This window comes from Phyllobates terribilis, unplaced genomic scaffold, assembly GCF_046119375.1.
Source record: "Phyllobates terribilis strain yellow unplaced genomic scaffold, ASM4611937v1 Scaffold_110__1_contigs__length_5578470, whole genome shotgun sequence".
Taxonomy (NCBI): Eukaryota; Metazoa; Chordata; class Amphibia; order Anura; family Dendrobatidae; genus Phyllobates; species Phyllobates terribilis.
In genome coordinates this window covers 5,398,871-5,417,627 of record NW_027362870.1, presented here as the reverse complement: position 1 = coordinate 5,417,627, position 18,757 = coordinate 5,398,871, and the positions used below count along the sequence as shown (strand labels likewise).

General features: G+C 47.0%; 1 protein-coding gene and 1 long non-coding RNA gene across 2 annotated transcripts in view; both read left to right on the top strand.

The window, feature by feature from the left end:
* The window catches only part of LOC141201385 (uncharacterized), a 36,136-nt gene extending 25,019 nt beyond the window's left edge, over positions 1 to 11,117 (top strand). Inside the window, exons 2-6 of the long non-coding RNA XR_012272936.1 lie at positions 8,851 to 8,952; positions 9,104 to 9,173; positions 9,749 to 9,816; positions 10,008 to 10,093; positions 10,922 to 11,117. This is a non-coding gene — a long non-coding RNA (uncharacterized lncRNA). The remainder of the gene's footprint in view (positions 1 to 8,850; positions 8,953 to 9,103; positions 9,174 to 9,748; positions 9,817 to 10,007; positions 10,094 to 10,921) is intronic.
* A 140-nt stretch (positions 11,118 to 11,257) lies between these two features.
* On the top strand, positions 11,258 to 17,579 carry LOC141201389 (microtubule-associated serine/threonine-protein kinase 3-like). Its single transcript, XM_073663384.1, has 11 exons — positions 11,258 to 11,303; positions 13,068 to 13,206; positions 13,296 to 13,428; positions 14,729 to 14,894; positions 15,001 to 15,099; positions 15,324 to 15,446; positions 15,591 to 15,700; positions 15,802 to 15,887; positions 16,284 to 16,420; positions 16,908 to 17,000; positions 17,234 to 17,579. The coding sequence occupies exons 1-11, from the start codon at positions 11,258 to 11,260 to the stop codon at positions 17,329 to 17,331; spliced, it is 1,230 nt and encodes a 409-aa protein (XP_073519485.1). The 3' UTR covers positions 17,332 to 17,579.
* Positions 17,580 to 18,757: the final 1,178 nt, after the last annotated feature.

Sequence of the window (18,757 nt, the reverse complement as noted above, 5' to 3'; positions counted from 1 at the left end):
CACTGCTTACCATAACATGAATTCACATCATTATATAACAACAATCAGATATTGATATTAATAATAATAATAATAATATCAATATTATTATTATGGAAATGTAATGATATTGCCAAGGAAGAAGGAAAGAAAAAATGATTGTTATCCTAATGATAAACCTGTCTTCTTTTGAGGATTTTTCAGTCCTTTTTATCCTCAAAAAGGGGGGAATGTTAAATAATTAATAATCGATAATCATTTTTCTTAAATCTGAGTTCTATGCCTCAGCCATCGTGTCTAGTTGACATGCGCTATTTGTGTGTTCACTACCATATGTAGAACAGGTGTCCATACGACTGGCTATAAAAGCCCATGGTACAGAAAGGGGGGGCTCTCTTGCTCTTCCCACCCCACAAGACACAGAAGAAGAATCTTCATGCTGAGAAACAGATGACATGTAGGCCTGGACACGTGCTGGACAAAGACATGATTTACCAGCCAGGATCCAAGGAAAGATGGGTGAATCTCAACAATTAAGCTAATTATGGACAAATGGACAATTACTTTATAACTAATTATTGTATGTACCTGCTGCAATCTGATTCTATTTAATGGACAATCCAAGAATAAATAGATACATTTTTTTAATAAGAATATTGTGATATTGATACTTTGCGAAGTCCTCAGTAGAAAAAAATAATACAGAAAGAGTATTATTTTACAGTGTTACAGGGGCCCACTGAGACCCTTTCGCCCAGGGCCCACGAAAACCTGGAGCCGGCCCTGGTTGAAAGCAATGATGGAGGAGGGAGCTTCATGTGGCACTCCCTCTCCCATCATTCCTCCTCTGCGTCTGACGCAGCGGCATGATGACGCGCCACGCTGTGCCAGACAGTGGAGCTGGCAGCTGCTGAGGTGATCAGCTGCAGAGACTGAAGCAGCAGGGAACGAGGAGCGGTAAGTATGTATTTATTTATAAATCAGTGAGTACTGATAAAACTGGAGGACTGGGGCTGCATTTTACCCTATGGTGGGGGACCGCATTTTACTCTTTGGGGGGCTGCACTATACTGCGTACAGGACCATGGGGAGTGCATTATACTGTGTGCAGGACCATGGCGAGTGCATTATACTGTGTGGAGGACCATGGGGTGTGCATTATACTGTGTGGAGGACCATAGGGTGTGCATTATACTGTGTGGAGGACCATAGGGAGTACGTTATACTGTGTGGAAGACCATAGGGAGTGCATTATACTGTGTGGAAGACCATAGGGAGTGAACTATACTGCGTGGAAGACCATAGGGAGTTCATTATACTGCATGGAGGACCATAGGGAGTGCATTTTACTGCATGGAGGACCATAGGGAGTGCATTATACTTAGTGGAAGACCATAGGGAGTGCAATGTATTGTGTGGAGAACCATAGGGAGTTCATTATACTGTGTGGAGAACCATAGGGAGTTCATTATACTGTGTGGAGAACCATAGGGAGTTCATTATACTGTGTGGAGGACCTTAGGGAGTGCATTATACTGTGTGGAGGACCTTAGGGAGTGCATTAATCTGCGTGGAGGACCATGGCGAGTGTCTTATACTGTGTGGAGGACCATGGCGAGAGTCTTACACTGTGTGGAGGACCATGGTGAGGATCTTACACTGTGTGCACTTTCTGCTGCTCACGGCACTTTACTAAAACTGTGGATGGATGTTAGCAGAAATAACCATATCAAACCCACTAAAATGTAACGCTAATTCCCAGGTGCCGGTACGTGTGATCCTGATGCGGCACACTGTTGCCACACGTGTGACAAACAGGGACACACGGGACACGGATATCTCTGGTACCGTTTTTTCCTTTCCGGTACTGGAAATATATGGACGTGTGAAACCGGCTTTATAGGGAGTCTGGCCGACTCTGACAGCGGCTCACCGCTCCTGCAGCTGCACGATCTCGCGACCTAAACACAACAAGGTAAAGGATTGAACTTTATAAAGACACAACGATCAATGACAATGATGTAAATGATTTATCACTTTTTATTAATTCTTCAATACCTTCAATATTTGTCACAGTTGTTAATAGTAAACTAAAATGTTCTATGGAGAAAAAAAAGACAAATGAGGAATAAACCTACACATTATTTCCCATATGACTGAGTATATCTTTTGGGTGTGTTCACAATTGGCTGTTTTTCTGCGGCAATAACACTGCACTTTAAAGTACGAGCTTAGTGAATGAGATTTCTGAAGTCTCATTCACATGCTGCGTTTCTTTTCTAGTGTTTTTTGTATTCTGCAGCTTGTCAATCCTTTTAGGGTCGTTGCAGCGTTTTTCACCAATTCAAATGAATGAGAAAAAAAACAATTAAAAACACAGCAAAAACGTGCGTATTTTACTCAGTGTTTTTCCTGCCACCAGTTTGGTTTTTGTTGAACAAAAAATGCAGCGTGTGAACATACCCTTATACTGGTTGTGTTCTAACTGGAAATAAAAGAGAACGGTCATGATAACATGGAGATGGATTTTATTCTATGGAGTTTCCACTGTACACATTGCTCGGCAGCATCTGTTTGTGCAGAGTCGCCTCATGAAGATTCTATCACAAGATTCCATCATGACATCACTGGTGATGCTCGCCCATTATGACATCACAGCTCACAGTCACTACTTCTACAATGTACACAGGGTAGCGGGTGCCATTTTGGCTCCATAGCTAGTTACTGAGCGCACTTACAGTTTCTCACTATGGCCGGATTTTTTCTGGATAATTTTCAGGTACAAGCACTATGGGGTATTCTTATCAACAATCGCCCTAACATTGTGCTTCTACCACCCGATGGCGTTCTCAGCTTCACTCACCGGCTGGTGGTGCAGCTAGTAAGGAACTGCCTGACCAAACACCAACAAGGTCATCTCACCTCAGAGTATGTGACGGATTTACTTCATAACATCAGGACATTACTGCAGCAGGTAAATAGCGGACGCTCCGCACAAAACTTCTCCATATAGATAACTAGCTATTGAACCCGTTCTACACCCTGGTGACAAGCATTTTTATTGGTACAATTTCGGCACCATTTTTTTAAAGACTGTGTCTGCGAATTCACACATAGAGTGTCTTCAATAAAATGCAGCCGGATAGCGTAGTATGCGCACACGCAAACCCCCATAGCCTCCCCACGTCCAGCAGGAGACCCCCATACCCTCCCCACGTCCAGCAGGAGAACCCCATAACCTCCCCACCTCCAGCAGGAGACCCCCATAGCCCCCCCACCTCCAACAGGAGACCCCCATAGCCTCCCCACGTCCAGCAGAAGACCCCCATAGCCTCCCTACGTCCAGCAGGAGACCCCCATAGCCTCCCTACGTCCAGCAGGAGACTCTCATAAACTCCCCACGTCCAGCAAGAGACCCCCATAGCCACCCCACATCCAGCAGGAGACCCTCATAGCCTCCCTACGTCCAGCAGGAGACCCCCATAGCCTCAATGCATCAAGCAGGAGACCCCTATAACCTCCCCACGTCCAGCAGGAGACCCCTATAGCCTCCGCACGTCTAACAGGAGACCCCCATAGTCTCCCCCGGTCCAGCAGGAGACCCTCATAGCCTCCCCACGTCCAGAAGGAGACCCCCATAGCCTCCCCATGTCAATCAGGAGACCCCCATAGCCTAAACACGTCCAGCAGGAGACCCCCATAGCCTCCCCACCTCCAACAGGAGACCCCCCATAGCCTCCCCACGTCCAGCAGAAGACCCCCATACCCTCCCCATGTCCAGCAGGAGAACCCCATAACCTCCCCACCTCCAGCAGGAGACCCCCATAGCCCCCCACCTCCAACAGGAGACCCCCATAGCCTCCCCACATCCAGCAGAAGACCCCCATAGCCTCCCTGCATCCAGCAGGAGACCCCCATAGCCTCAATGCATAAAGCAGGAGACCCCTATAACCTACCCACGTCCAGCAGGAGACCCCTATAGCCTCCACACGTCTAGCAGGAGACCCCCATAGTCTCCCCCGGTCCAGCAGGAGACCCTCATAGCCTCCCCACATCCAGCAGGAGACCCCCATAGCCTCCCCACGTCCATCAGGAGACCCCCAGAGCCTCCACACATCCAGCAGGAGACCCACATAGCCTCAATGCATCGAGCAGGAGACCCCTATAGCCTCCCCACGTCCAGCAGGAAACCCCCATAGCCTCCGCAGGTCTAGCAGGAGACCCCATAGCCTCCCGTGGTCCAGCAGGAGACCCTCATAACCTCCCCACATCCAGCAAGAGACCCCCATAGCCTCCCCACATCCAGCAGGCGACCCTCATAGCCTCAATGCATAGAGCAGGAGACCCCCATAGCCTCCCCATGTCCAGCAGGAGAACCCCATAGCCTCCCCACGTCCAGAAGGAGACCCCTTTAGCCTCCACACATCCAGCAGGAGACCCCATAGCCTCCCCATGTCCAGCAGGAGAACCTCATAGCCTCCGCACATCCAGCAGGAGACCCCCATAGCCTCCCCTGGTCCACCAGGAGACCCTCATAGCCTCCCCACATCCAGAAGGAGACCCCCATAGCCTTCCCACGTCCAGCAGGAGACCCCCATAGCCTCCACACATCCAGCAGGAGACCCCCATAACCTCCGCACATCCAGCAGGAGACCCCCATAGCCTCCCCACATCCAGCAGGACACCCCCATAGCCTCCATACATCCAGCAGGAGACCCCCATAGCCTCCGCATGTCCAGCAGGAGACCCGCATAGCCTCCCCACCTCCAGCAGGAGACCCCCATAGCCTCCATACATCCAGCAGGAGACCCCATAGCCTCCACACGTCCAGCAGGAGACCCCCATAGCCTCAATGCATCGAGCAGGAGACCCCTATAGCCTCCCCACGTCCAGCAGGAAACCCCCATAGCCTCCGCAGGTCTAGCAGGAGACCCCATAGCCTCCCGTGGTCCAGCAGGAGACCCTCATAACCTCCCCACATCCAGCAAGAGACCCCCATAGCCTCCCCACATCCAGCAGGCGACCCTCATAGCCTCAATGCATAGAGCAGGAGACCCCCATAGCCTCCCCATGTCCAGCAGGAGAACCCCATAGCCTCCCCACGTCCAGAAGGAGACCCCTTTAGCCTCCACACATCCAGCAGGAGACCCCATAGCCTCCCCATGTCCAGCAGGAGAACCTCATAGCCTCCGCACATCCAGCAGGAGACCCCCATAGCCTCCCCTGGTCCACCAGGAGACCCTCATAGCCTCCCCACATCCAGAAGGAGACCCCCATAGCCTTCCCACGTCCAGCAGGAGACCCCCATAGCCTCCACACATCCAGCAGGAGACCCCCATAACCTCCGCACATCCAGCAGGAGACCCCCATAGCCTCCCCACATCCAGCAGGACACCCCCATAGCCTCCATACATCCAGCAGGAGACCCCCATAGCCTCCGCATGTCCAGCAGGAGACCCGCATAGCCTCCCCACCTCCAGCAGGAGACCCCCATAGCCTCCATACATCCAGCAGGAGACCCCATAGCCTCCACACGTCCAGCAGGAGACCCCCATAGCCTCCGCACATCCAGCAGGAGACCCCCATAGCCTCCTCACGTCCAGCAGGAGACCCCCATATCCTCTGCATGTCCAGCAGGAGACTCCCATAGCCTCTGCACGTCCAGCAGGAGACTCCCATAGACTTCTCACGTCCAGCAGGAGACCCTCATAGCCTCCACACGTCCAGCAGGAGACCCCCATAGCCTCAATGCATTGAGCAAGATACCGCATAACCTCCCCATGTACAGCAGTAGAACCCCATAAACTCCTCATGTCCAGCAGGAGACCCCCATAGCCTCCCCACATCCAGTAGGAGACTCCTATAGCCTCCCCACATCCAGCAGGAGACCCCATAGCCTCTGCACGTCGAGCAGCAGACCCCCATAGACTCCCCACGTCCAGCAGGAGACCTCCATAGCCTCCACCTCTCCAGCAGGAGACCCCCTTAGCATCCGCATGTCCAGCAGGAGACTTCCATAGCCTCCGCACATCCAGCAAGAGACCCAGATAGCCTCCCCACGTCCAGCAGAAGACCCCCATAGCATTTGCACGTCTAGCAGGAGACCCCCATAGCCTTCCCCGGTCCAGCAGGAGACCCTCAAAGCCTCCCCACGTCCAGCAGGAGACCCCCATAGACTCCCCATGTCCAGCAAGAGACCCCCATAACCACCCCACATCCAGCAGGAGACAATCATAGCCTCAACGCATCGAGCAGGAGATCCCCCATGGCCTCCCTACGTCCAGCAGGAGACCCCCATAGCCTCCGCACGTCCTGCAGGAGACCCCCATAGCCTCTGCACGTCCAGCAGGAGACCCCCAGAGCCTCTGCACGTCCAGCAGGAGACCCCCAGAGCCTCTGCACGTCCAGCAGGAGACCCCCAGAGCCTCCGCACGTCCAGCAGGAGACCCCCATAGCCTCTGCACGTCCAGCAGGAGACCCCCAGAGCCTCTGCACGTCCAGCAGGAGACCCCCAGAGCCTCCGCACGTCCAGCAGGAGACCCCCATAGCCTCCGCATGTCCAGCAGGAGACCCCCATAGCCTCTGCACGTCCTGCAGGAGACCCCCATAGCCTCTGCACGTCCAGCAGGAGACCCCCAGAGCCTCTGCACGTCCAGCAGGAGACCCCCAGAGCCTCCGCACGTCCAGCAGGAGACCCCCATAGCCTCTGCATGTCCAGCAGGAGACCCCCATAGCCTCTGCATGTCCAGCAGGAGACCCCCATAGCCTCCGCACGTCCAGCAGGAGACCCCCATAGCCTCCCCACATCCAGCAGGAGACCCCCATTGCCTCCCCACGTCCAGCAGGAGACCTCCATACAGGGGCGTACATAGGAATCATGGGACCCCATAGCAGAAGCGCTAAATGGAGCCCCTCCAAAAAAGTGAAAATTGTCGGGGGTCAAGGAAGAGCATATCTCATAACTTTCCAGCCTTTACACAGTAATTTTTCTCCTGCTGAAGTCCTAGATTCCTCTTTTATTTCCCCATAAGGTATGATGCCAACAACAGTGCCCCCCCTAAACACAGTATGTTACCCCCATGGTGAATTCCTCCACATGCACAGTATAATAACTCTACCGTACCCCACCTCAACTCTCAAGGCAAAGTATGGTGACTCCAACACAGTATGATCCCTCAACTGTGACCCCCACACAGCCCTCCATGTAGTATAATGGCCCCACACCTCTCCACACAGTATAATGCACTCGCCATGGTCCTCCACACAGTATAATGCACTCGCCATGGTCCTCCACACAGTATAATGCACTCGCCATGGTCCTCCACACAGTATAATGCACTCCCTATGGTCCTCCACACAGTATAATGCACTCCCTATGGTCCTCCACGCAGTATAATGCACTCCCTATGGTCCTCCACACAGTATAATGCACTCCCTATGGTCCTCCACACAGTATAATGCACTCCCTATGGTCCTCCACACAGTATAAGACATTCTTCATACAGAATACTGGCCCCCATATAGTCCTCTCCATACAGTATACTGGCCTGCATATAGTCCTCCATATAGTGTACTGGCCCCCATATAGTCCTCCATACAGTATACCGGCCTCCTTATAGTCCTCTATAGAGAATACTGGCCTCATATAGTCCTCCACACAGTGTATGGGTCCCAATATAGCCCTCCATACAGTGTATTGGCCCCCATATAGTCCTCCATACAGTATATTGGCCCCCATATAGTCCTCCATACAGAATACTGGCCCCCATAGAGAATACTGGCCCCCATATAGTCCTCCATACAGTGTACTGGCCCCCATATAGTCCCATATAGTCCTCAATACAGTATACTGGCCCTCATATAGTCCTCCACGCAGTGTATGGGCCCCCATATAGTCCTCCCTACAGAATACTGGCCCCCATATAGTCATCCATACAGTATACTGCCCCTCATATAGTCCTCCACACAGTGTATGGGCCCCCATATAGTCCTCCATACAGAATACTGGCCCCCATATAGTGCTCCATACAGTGTACGAGCCCTTATATAGTGTATGGGCCCCAGGCCTCCATACATTAAAAAAAAAAAAAAAATGACATACTCACCTCACCTGCTGCCGCTGCTCTGCTCCGGACTCCTCAGCGTCGCTGTCTTCCCGCTCTGCACTGTGACTGCTCAGCAGAGGGTGTGGTGGAAAGACGTCATCCCACCCTCTAACCTGAGACGTCACAGCACAGGACGCGGAAGACACCGGAGCTGCGGAGGCACGGGGAGAGGTAAGTATTGTGCCGGGGCCCTGAGCGGAGTGGGGCCCCCTGCCTGCTCAGGGACCTGGCACTTGCCCGGGTGCTAACGCCGGGCCTGGGAGCGGAGCCTGTTGCAAGGGCCCCGATGCGGGGCATACACGGTGCAGGCGACTGCTATGGGCCCCCCCCCCGGCTCACGGGCCCCATAGCAGTGGCGTGGCCTGCCGCCATTGGCGGTACGCCACTGCCTCCATAGCCTCCCCACTTTTAGCAGGAGACCCCCCATAGCCATGATGAAATGATGCATACCTCTATTTCTGGCACCACACTCCTCCTCCATCCCCGTCCTCCTCCCGGTCTGGATGTGTTCTTCTGTCTGCGGCCACATTGTGCAGGTACAGTGCGCTTGCGCAGTCTATAGAGGCTTCGGAAAGAAGGACCCATCCCTGGTTATATTATAGATAATGGTGGGATAGAAGTTTCTTTCCTCCAATATAAAACACGATGAGTCCCCAGAGTTATTGTATCTGCAGAGAGGAGCAAATGTCACATACAATGGCGGCCTCCTCCATTGTGACCTTTCTCATCTCAAAATTTTCCTTTTTGTTTCTTTTCCTCTTTGTAGGCTGAAGAAAGATCTCAATATGGAGATTTGGCTTTTATTAAAGACCTGGCCGAAAAAGTCCTGTGTGTACTGGAGCGTCCGGCCCGCTCATTGGAACGCCTGGTAAGGAGCCGTCATCTTCTCTAGCACACGTCTGATTTGTACAGTTACAATTGGCTGCATCTGTAAATGCAGGTTTAGTCCTTCCTGATTTATCTATGTGATGATTTAGTGTAAGGTTCCACATGTTAATTATATATATTATATCTATCAGGAAACAGCAGAAGGCGACACCAAAGACGAGCAAAATCTAATCCCGGGACTGAACAGCGATCTGACTACAGGTAAGCCGATCACCCGACCTCCTACAAGAAATATCCAGATATTATAGAGAACAAGGAATAATCTTACATTTACTCTGTATATTCTGTGTAATGGGAACCTGTCAGCACATTTTTGCATATTGTGGAATGACTGTACTGGCCATTTCTCTGTAATAATTTTTTGCAGAAATCCAATGTCTCAGTCAAGGGAAATCTAATGTAGAAGCCGTATACAAATCAGCATGGAAGTGCACTGGGGGCGTGGAAGAAGAAATCCATACTGTGACACGCCCCCAGTGCACTTCCAGGATAATCTGCATATGGCTCCTACGCTTCAGCTCTCTTACCATCACTCACATGTACAGCGAGGGTGGGGGGGGGTTCTCATTCATGTGATGATTGGGGGGTCCTCCATCATTTCCATTACGTTTATTCATGGATGCTCCGTACGTTCTCATATTTAGAATCCCTATATAATAAGTATTATTCCCATTTACAGACATCTTGTCATGTCTGAGTTATATTGTTGTAATATATATGTAGGATTAATATTGTCTAATACATTTTATTTCTTCATCATTTTTTCACTCTTTTAGAAACAACTGTGTTGGCGGATGCTGACAGTAGAATCTGTGAGATCCCGGAGATCCAAGAATCTGACGGTGTAAGTATCATGGAGAGAGATGTCGGTGTATCACCAGATTATGGGGTGTGAATGACACCTCCAGTATTGTCCCCATATAACCATGGGATGTCTCTATTCTAAGAGGAGATGACAGAAGGGAGACGTTTTTGCATCTGGAGCTTTTTTCCAGCAGCTTCTATATCTTTATATAATTTCTTATTCTTTTATAGAGCGTGATCAAATCATTGACCCCGTCAAGACAGCCGCATAAGAGCGACTATGGGACATCCAAACTGATCAGCAGTGGAAGTTTTGGGTGAGTTTTCTGTTGGCATAATCCACATTTCTCAAGGTTCCCAATGACAATGCTCCAGACTCTGTGCTCTTCCCTTCAGTGTTATCATAGGGAAATTATATGATCTGTAGGAAAACAAACTATTAAGGAAAGGGATTAAAATAGAATAATATATTACACCTGCCTGTCCTAGACCCTCATCTGTTCTTACACTGCCACCCCCATCAGAGCTTCCCCCTCCTCCGCACCGGTCTGTTCTTTTCGGAATCCATTAGCGAACTGATAAGAGTAATTGGCAACACATGGTCAAGTGAGGGGGTGACACGAAATTTCATCAATGACATCTGCACCCCCCAACCTCCACCATGACCATGTGAGTCTACTCCCTGGTCTCAGCAATAAAGACTGGCACAGAGGACAAGTGGCTATAATGGGTTTCATTTTTTGTAACTCCTTCGCTCCCCTCCATTTATTATGTTGTTATGTCTTGGGGTATGCGGGAGCATAATTAACGTCATGTTATGGCAATTGGAGCACTTTTAATTTGGACCAACTTTTATTTGCACTGAATCGTATCTACTGGTCTAATGTAGTGAATCTGCCCAAGAATAATTTCAGTAGATTCTCTCACCTGTAATGTGACCTGGGTGAGGGCTCCGGCGGACGTGGCATTGTGGACACCTCCCATAGGTGATCTATGTAGTGATCTTTTATCAAATTCTAGACATGGATTTCCAGTGACGGACAGACTTCTAGCATTAAACATTAGTACAAAACATTATATAATGACTTCTATAGATGTTCTTGTAGTAAAGATTCATTCTAACCATTGATTCTCTTTCTCTCCAGTGCCGTCTACTTAGCGCACCATAAAGACTCACACCAGATCTTTGCTTTGAAGAAAATGTTCAAGCGAAACCTGAACACTCCAAAAAGAGTGGCATTGGCCTTTCTGGAGAGGGACATCCTAACATTCGCAGATTGTCCCTTCGTGGTCTCCATGCTCTGCTCCTTTCCAACAAAATCTCACCTGTGTATGGTCATGGAGTATGTAGGAGGTAGGACATGTATATTGTAGTATATTCAGCCCATGTCTGCTTACATCTTATCACTGCTCTTATAATTAGGATAATTAGGACAGTTACATCCTCACAGTGCATTTACTGTAGGTTTTCTATTACCAAGATGCCTGGAAATTCATTGATCTGTGTGCAGCAGTGCTATGGTGCCAGTGAGTCAGATCGGGCCTGGCACCGCTCGGCACTGGGCCCCATTCCACCACCTGTCATCACAATTTCAGTGGTATTCACATTGTCAGAATATGAATACCGATGAAAACAATGGTGGATCAGGGAGCCAAAGGTTCCTAAATCCACCATTCAGCCTCCGCAGATGGGTTCGAGACTCCGTGTACTGCAGGTTCTTCGATGTCGCCACAATATTGCATCTGTAGTGTGGAGTCTCAGTACTTACACTGCACAGGTGGGGCTGGTGGGGGCCATAACACTGAGTGATGGGGCAGGTGGAGACCATATGCTGAGTAGTAGGGCTGGTTGGGGCCATAATACTGAGTGGTGAGGCTGGTGAGGGCGATAATTCTAAATGGTGAGGCTGGTGGGGGCCATAACACTAAGTAGTGGTGGGGGCCATAATACTGAGAGGTAGGGCTGGTGGGGGCTATAGTACTGAATGGTGGGGCTGGTGGGTGCCTTACTACTAAGTGGTGGGGCTGGTGGGGGCCATAACACTGAGTGGTGGGGCTAATAAGGGCCATAATTCTGAGTAGTGGGGTTGGTGAGAGCGATAATACTGAGTGTTGATACTGGTGGGGGCCATAATACTGAGAGGTGGGGCTGGTGGAGGTGGTAGTACTGAGTGGTGGGTGCCTTACTACTAAGTGGTGGGGCTGGTAGGGGCCGTAACAATGAGTGGTGGGGCTGGTGAGGGCCATAATACTGAGTGTTGAGGCTGGTGGGGGCCATAATACTGAGTAGTGGGGCTATTGTGTGCCTTACTACTAAGTGGAGGGACTGTTGGGGGCAATAACACTGAGTGGTGGGGCTGCTGAGGGCCATAATACTGAGTGGTGGGGCTGGTGAGAGCAATTATACTTAGTTGTTGGGCTGGTGGGGGCATAATACTGAATTGCGAGATTGGTGGAAGCCATAATACTGAGAATTGAGGGTTGTGGGTACCATAATACTGAATGGTGTGCCGTGTGAGGGGCTATAGGGGACTGTGAATGCCGCTATATTGAGTTGGTGACTGTACATGCCCCTACACCCCCTGGGGGTCCTCATATTGAGTGGTGTGCAGTGGGGGTCCTTATTCTGTGTGGGGATCCTAATTCTGTTTGATTGGCTTTGGGGGCCATCATACTGAGTGGGCAGTGGTGGAGACCATTATATTGTCTGAGGGGCTATGGGGGCCATTATATTAAGTAGGGGGGGCTGTGGGCGCCATTATACTGAGTAGGGGGCTGTGACTGGCCTCATACTGAGTGGGGACATTATAGACAGGCGCTACATTATATCTGTAAGGTGAAACTGGATTAAGATTTCACTGTGGGGATATCTAACTCAGTCTGTGGGTGGGGGCATTTTTGGGAGCATCATATGCTAAAATGGCTATAAAAGGTGTATTGCTGTTGAGAACATCGATTGACTTCAGTAAGGGTTTTTTTTGAAGGGGCGTGCAGTTAGAACTTTTGCTATGGGGCCCTGAGATTTCTCTGTCCGCCACTGTCTGTGTGATCTCCCTGTAAGTCCGCACTGAGCATGTCAGTATCTCCAGCTGTAGACGAGATGTGACATCACTTTATGTTATTAGTTACATGGAGGACATTTCTCCATCGATTCAGACTAATATTATGTGCACTATACATTATATCTGTTTATATTCTCTCCTATCCCAATGTCTCCGCTCACTTCCCATTATACATCATGGTGATCTGCTGTATAAACCACACACCGGTCATATTTCCTTTCTTCTATAGGTGGTGACTGTGAGACCCTCCTAAGCACCAGGGGTCCTCTATCTGTCCCCTTGGCCCGCTTATACTTTGGAGAAGCGGTTCTTGCTGTGGAATACCTCCATAGCTACGGTGTGGTGCACAGAGACCTGAAGCCGGATAAGTAAGTGCCCCTCGTAGTATAATAAAGGGGGGAAGTTATCATTTATTATCATACGGTCTGTGAGGCTAAAACCATCTTCTCTTCCACAGCCTCCTGATTACATCTGCTGGACACATAAAAGTTACCGATTTTGGGATTTCAAAAGTTGGTGTCATGATACCAAAAACCAACACCTACAAGGAATTAGCGGAGGACATCACCAGGGAGTTCCTGGACCGTGAGGTGGGTAACACTTACAGGAATTTAGCTTGTTCTTTACAAATCTCCAAGGACCAAAGCAAAGAAAGACCTTAAATATAACTTTTAATAGATACATTTAAAAGCACCCATATCAATATATAAAGACAAAATCCATAAAATGTGGCGGCAGCAGTATTCTCCGATCGGGGTGTATTTATCTCCCGCGTCTGTCCACTGACTCATTGTGGCTATCTCCTAATATGATCCCCTGATGAACCCCAAATTAGGAGGGGGAGAAACGTGTTGGGACAATTTACAGATAAGTCCTCTGGTTACTGCTGACTAAAATGCTTTTTTGGCAACTTTTTTTTGTAATTCGCACACTGGATAATGCTCTGTCCCAACATTTGGACGTGTCCTGTGTAGATCAGTCCTGATTATAGATTAGCCAGGGTGGTTTTGAGGTTGTCTATATGTACCGTCTGTCCTAGACTATTATCTTCATGCTCAATGTCATTATATAGGTGACTTGTTACTACTTTGGACATATTTATGTTCCTATGTTTACCGTTAATTGAGCACACGTGCTTTTATAATATTGTTCTTGTTGCCCGTAATTGCCAGCACTAATGTACTTTATGTATCTATAATAGGCTTCTGAATGATGGTTTATATATCATACTGAATTGTGTATAGATTGGTGCATTTGATATCCTATCTGTACTAGTGGAACTACATTATATCAGCTTCCCTGTTTCCATATAATTGATACATTGAATATTGCCTTTTTTTCATTCAGCATGTTAGCAGCGACATGACTGTCTGCCTTTCATCATTATCTGTATATGTGTATGTCTGTCTAGGGGTGGATAGGGTCACGGAGGGAGTGCCGATGTGGAGGGGGGCGCCAAACCGATTAGCTAGGGTGTCAACCTCCACTGGCAGGCGGGATTTCAGCCCATTTGGGATCTCTAGGGCAAGCCTGCATGTCAATTATCCTACGTTTATCCCACTACCCATATATTGTACATTTTATGCATTTTGTCTTCATATATTGATATGGGTGCTTTTAAATGTAGCTATTAAAGATTCTATTTTAAGGGGTTTTCTTTGTTTTGCTTTGGTATTTGGTTAACTAATATACCCCATCTGTTCACCTTGCCTTTGGCATATGTTTTTTTTTCTTTACAAATCTCTTCACACTATTGTGTCTTCTCTACATTCTTCATTTCTAGAGAACGTTTCCATTGATATTTTATCTTTTGTCATTGTGTTTTTATGGCGAGAACGTGTTATAATAACAATTTTATCATTTTCATCTTTATCTTCTGTTGTTTTCCAGTTATGTGGCACCCCATATTACATCGCCCCAGAGGTCATCCTCAAAGAAGGCTATGGAAGACCTGTTGACTGGTGGTCAATGGGGATAATCCTACATAAATTTCTCACGGGATCTGTACCATTTGATGGAGATTCTGTAGCTGAGCTTTATGACAGGATTGTCATTGGTAAGTGGAATGATCCGACCATTGCTTTGATCAGTTACATTGGTTTAGGTGTTTACTTTGCTTTAGCTTACAGTCCAGTAAAGAGATTTTATTTTCTGTATAACAGGTGAAATAATTTGGGATTGTAATTCCGCTCCTACTCCCAATGCACAGAACCTGATTACTGAGCTGCTCAGAACAAATCCTGCAGATAGACTTGGGACAGGTAAGAGATATAATACTATTCACCTATCACACTTATCACTCATGTCCTTGAGGATCAACACTTCTCTATCAGATTGTCCATTTCTAGTTCTCCACACTATGACTTTCAGTCTTCTTCCTTCATGTTGACTCAGTTATGTCATTAATTCAGATTAAGTTAAACTGTTCAGATGTGAAGCAATCTCTGACAATGTCCACATCACTTTTGTTTTGTTCTTTTTCCAGGAGGATCACTTGAGATCAAGAGTCATCCATTCCTGAGTGACTTAGATTTTAACAACCTTCTAAGTCAGAAGCCAGAGTACATTCCTCAGCTTGCCTCAGATGTGGACAACAGCTTATTTATCGGTAAGTAGAAGAAGACATAATCTAGACTAAGTGGCTGTTTGTCTTGTCTTCCATAAAATGTAATAATCAGTACCCACTAATATTGTGATAAATGACGCCTGTTTTATACTAACAACCTCTAATAATACTTCATTACTTTTGTAGATCACTCTGAAATAGACCATTCGGTCTCAGAGGATGAGGAGGGTACAAGTGAGAACAATGAGAACCTTGACTTCCAAAATTTTACATCATCTTCTGAAAGGCTTTCTAAAGTAAGTACCGTATGTGATCAATAAATCCAAAATATGTGAAACAAAAAAGACTTCTAAAAGTAAAAAAAAGTATTTCATATCTTGTTTTTGTCCATGTTTAGCTCTGTACCATCACTACCAGAACGATGAATGATGAGGACCAGAAGTCTCCTCCAGAGTGTACGCCAGCAACCAATATCTCAGAAATGTGAGTAGATTATGGGGTCATTAATGGGAGTTCCAGGCTGATATATATGCACAACATATAATATAGGACATAAATACCATAATATCAAATTCAGCCTCAATGATTAGCGGTCATTGTGCTTTTGGCTTCAGAAACCGTTGGTGATAATAGCCCATAATTGCAGCCATTCACGCGTATTAGAGCTGCCCATACTGTAGGAGAGATGTAGTATGACATGCCAGCCATTATTGCTAGTTGTTTTTCGCTCTGATCCATAGAAGGTAGATTGGAGCATAAAACCTTCCTCACTATGACAGTCATATGTCCTATTAGGCCCTCTAGTCGGTGTTCTTCTAGTGAGACCACCCCTTTTATTCTGCATTGACTTGTGATTTACATGTTTTTCTTAAATCATAGAATGGGAGAGTTGGAAGTTACCTCCTGGGTCTTCTGGTCCGACCCCCTGATTCTTCCTGACAGGCAGAAAGAATCGTTTTCTGAATCTGATAGCGACAATGCTATAAACAGCTTGCCCTCCTCGTCCCCATCATCAGGTATGTATGTACAGCATCAAAAGGTGAATGTTGACTTCAAGGCTCAAATATTTGGTTTTTCTGTATTAGGTCTCCTATGTTGTCCAGGTTTCATGGATCCCAATTATTTTTTCCATGGGCCCATACTGTATTTCTATTTCCTTAATTTTATCCAGGAATTGTTTTCATGGATTCTGTAAAATACGTTTTAGCATCCAGGAACTCACTTCAATATAAGGAGACATCGTCTCCTATAGTAGAATATCGCTCATTAGTGATGCACCACGTGGCGGCACACAGGGCGCTTACTGCTCCATATCAGTGATACATCTAATGCCCCTCAGATTAGGTCATGAACGGTATATAGGACTTATTCTGTCCTATAATAATGCAATGCCAGATTATCAGGACTATAGGGGACAGGACTAGAACAATTCTTCTATATACAGTACACAAAGCAGATCCTATAAGAATATTTCTTTACTGAGTTTTTTTACTTTCTCATCAGAATTTACAACTGAAGAGGAAAGAAAATCTGAAATGAATCTGAGTATAGACCAACAAAACTCAGAAAATGGGAAAAAGGGGAAAAAGAGACGAGGTAAGTGTGAGAATCATCTCCATGTTGTGTGATGTTAGTGATGAGAATAAGTCATGGGGAGCAGATGTCATCTGTCAGTGATGGGATTGTCACATGTATGATGGCTGACAATGACCCCGGACATCTGTGTGAATAAGATTCCTCTGCTGTCCGGCCGGCCACACTGACCGCACAGTAGCATCATGTAATATGGAGTCCCATCACTTACATTGTATGTATTTCTCTTCTCTTAGGTTCCATCTTCCGCCGGATCTTATCATCCTGCCGGCGTGGACTATCCAGGGCAGCTCGTGCATTTGCATGCTGTCGCTGTTGCCCAAGTGTCATCTAAAAGACGGAAAAGCTCCGCATCTAGCGGAGTACAGCTGATCCACCATCACTGCTGGACCTGTAAAGAAGGACCTTCACCATCTACCTGTGGCCTTCTAACTGTAACATCTCTACCCGGACTTGTTTCGGTAATGCCTCTGTCACCAGGCTCCGCTCTATCCATACTGCTCGCCTGACTTGGCTTTTTTTACTGATCACCTGGTATCTGATCCGGATTTCTTCCTGACTATGATTTTGTCTACTGATTCTGTCCCTGATTTTGTTCATCCCTTATCCTTCTACCCTATCCCTAATAAAAAAAAAAAACAACTTCTATATTTATTGAGATTTTCTTATATCTATCAAACTTCACTCTGCATTCTGCTAAGCGATAAAAAATACATATTAACACTTCTGCTTTTAAAAGAATTTTAATTATATATATATATATATATATATATATATATATATATATATATATATATATATATATATATATATATATATATATAGAGAGAGAGAGAGAGATCAGGGCTGGAATGGGATGAAAAATGAAAAAGCACGCCTGTCACACAAACCCCACCAGCCCACATACCAAATCACCGCCCCCCTCATCCCATTGAGGCACAATGAAAACTTCAGCACATTTTGCTTTCTTGTTCATGCCCCTCACCACTCCATTATAGGGGATGTTTATTAAGCCACGTGTGAATGGAGCTGCAATGCGAATGATCGACTACCGCTCCATTCACCCAGAGCTCTTCAGATCCCTGGTTCTCGGAAACAGTGGGGGTCCCGGCTGTTGGACCCCCAGCAATCAGAAAATTATTCCATATCCCAATGATAGAGGACAATTTCCAAACTTCAGATAACCCCTTTAAACAAGTTGTTCAGGATTAATTTTTATTTAACCATAGGATTGTAGACATAGAAAATAATAAACCCATCAGTACTGACCCTCCCCAAAGCCAATGCCACCTCTTCTTCAGCAGAACAGGAGAAGTGGTACTGTGCAGAGTATATATACAGAATAATACAGATAGTGAGAATTACATCCAGTATACAGGACAGGAGAAGTAGTACTGTGCAGTGTATATATACAGAATAATAGAGATACTGAGAATGACACCCAGTATACAGGACAGGAGAAGTGGTACTGTGCAGTGTATATATACAGAATAATACAGATAGTGAGAATTACACCCAATATACAGGACAGGAGAAGTGGTACTGTGCAGTGTATATATACAGAATAATACAGATACTGAGAATTACACCCAGTATACAGGACAAGAGAAGTGGCACTGTGCAGTGTATATATACAGAATAATACAGATAGTGAGAATTACATCCAGTATACAGGACAGGAGAAGTGGTACTGTGCAGTGTATATATACAGAATAATACAGATACTGAGAATGACACCCAGTATACAGGACAGGAGAAGT

Coding starts and splice junctions, on each gene's coding strand:
- LOC141201389 (XM_073663384.1), top strand. CDS start 11,258: ATGCCTGGAAATTCATTGATCTGTGTGCAGCAGTGCTATGGTGCCA. Junction 13,429..14,728: donor GGGAGTTCCTGGACCGTGAG/GTGGGTAACACT, acceptor GTTGTTTTCCAG/TTATGTGGCACCCCATATTA. Junction 14,895..15,000: donor TTATGACAGGATTGTCATTG/GTAAGTGGAATG, acceptor TCTGTATAACAG/GTGAAATAATTTGGGATTGT.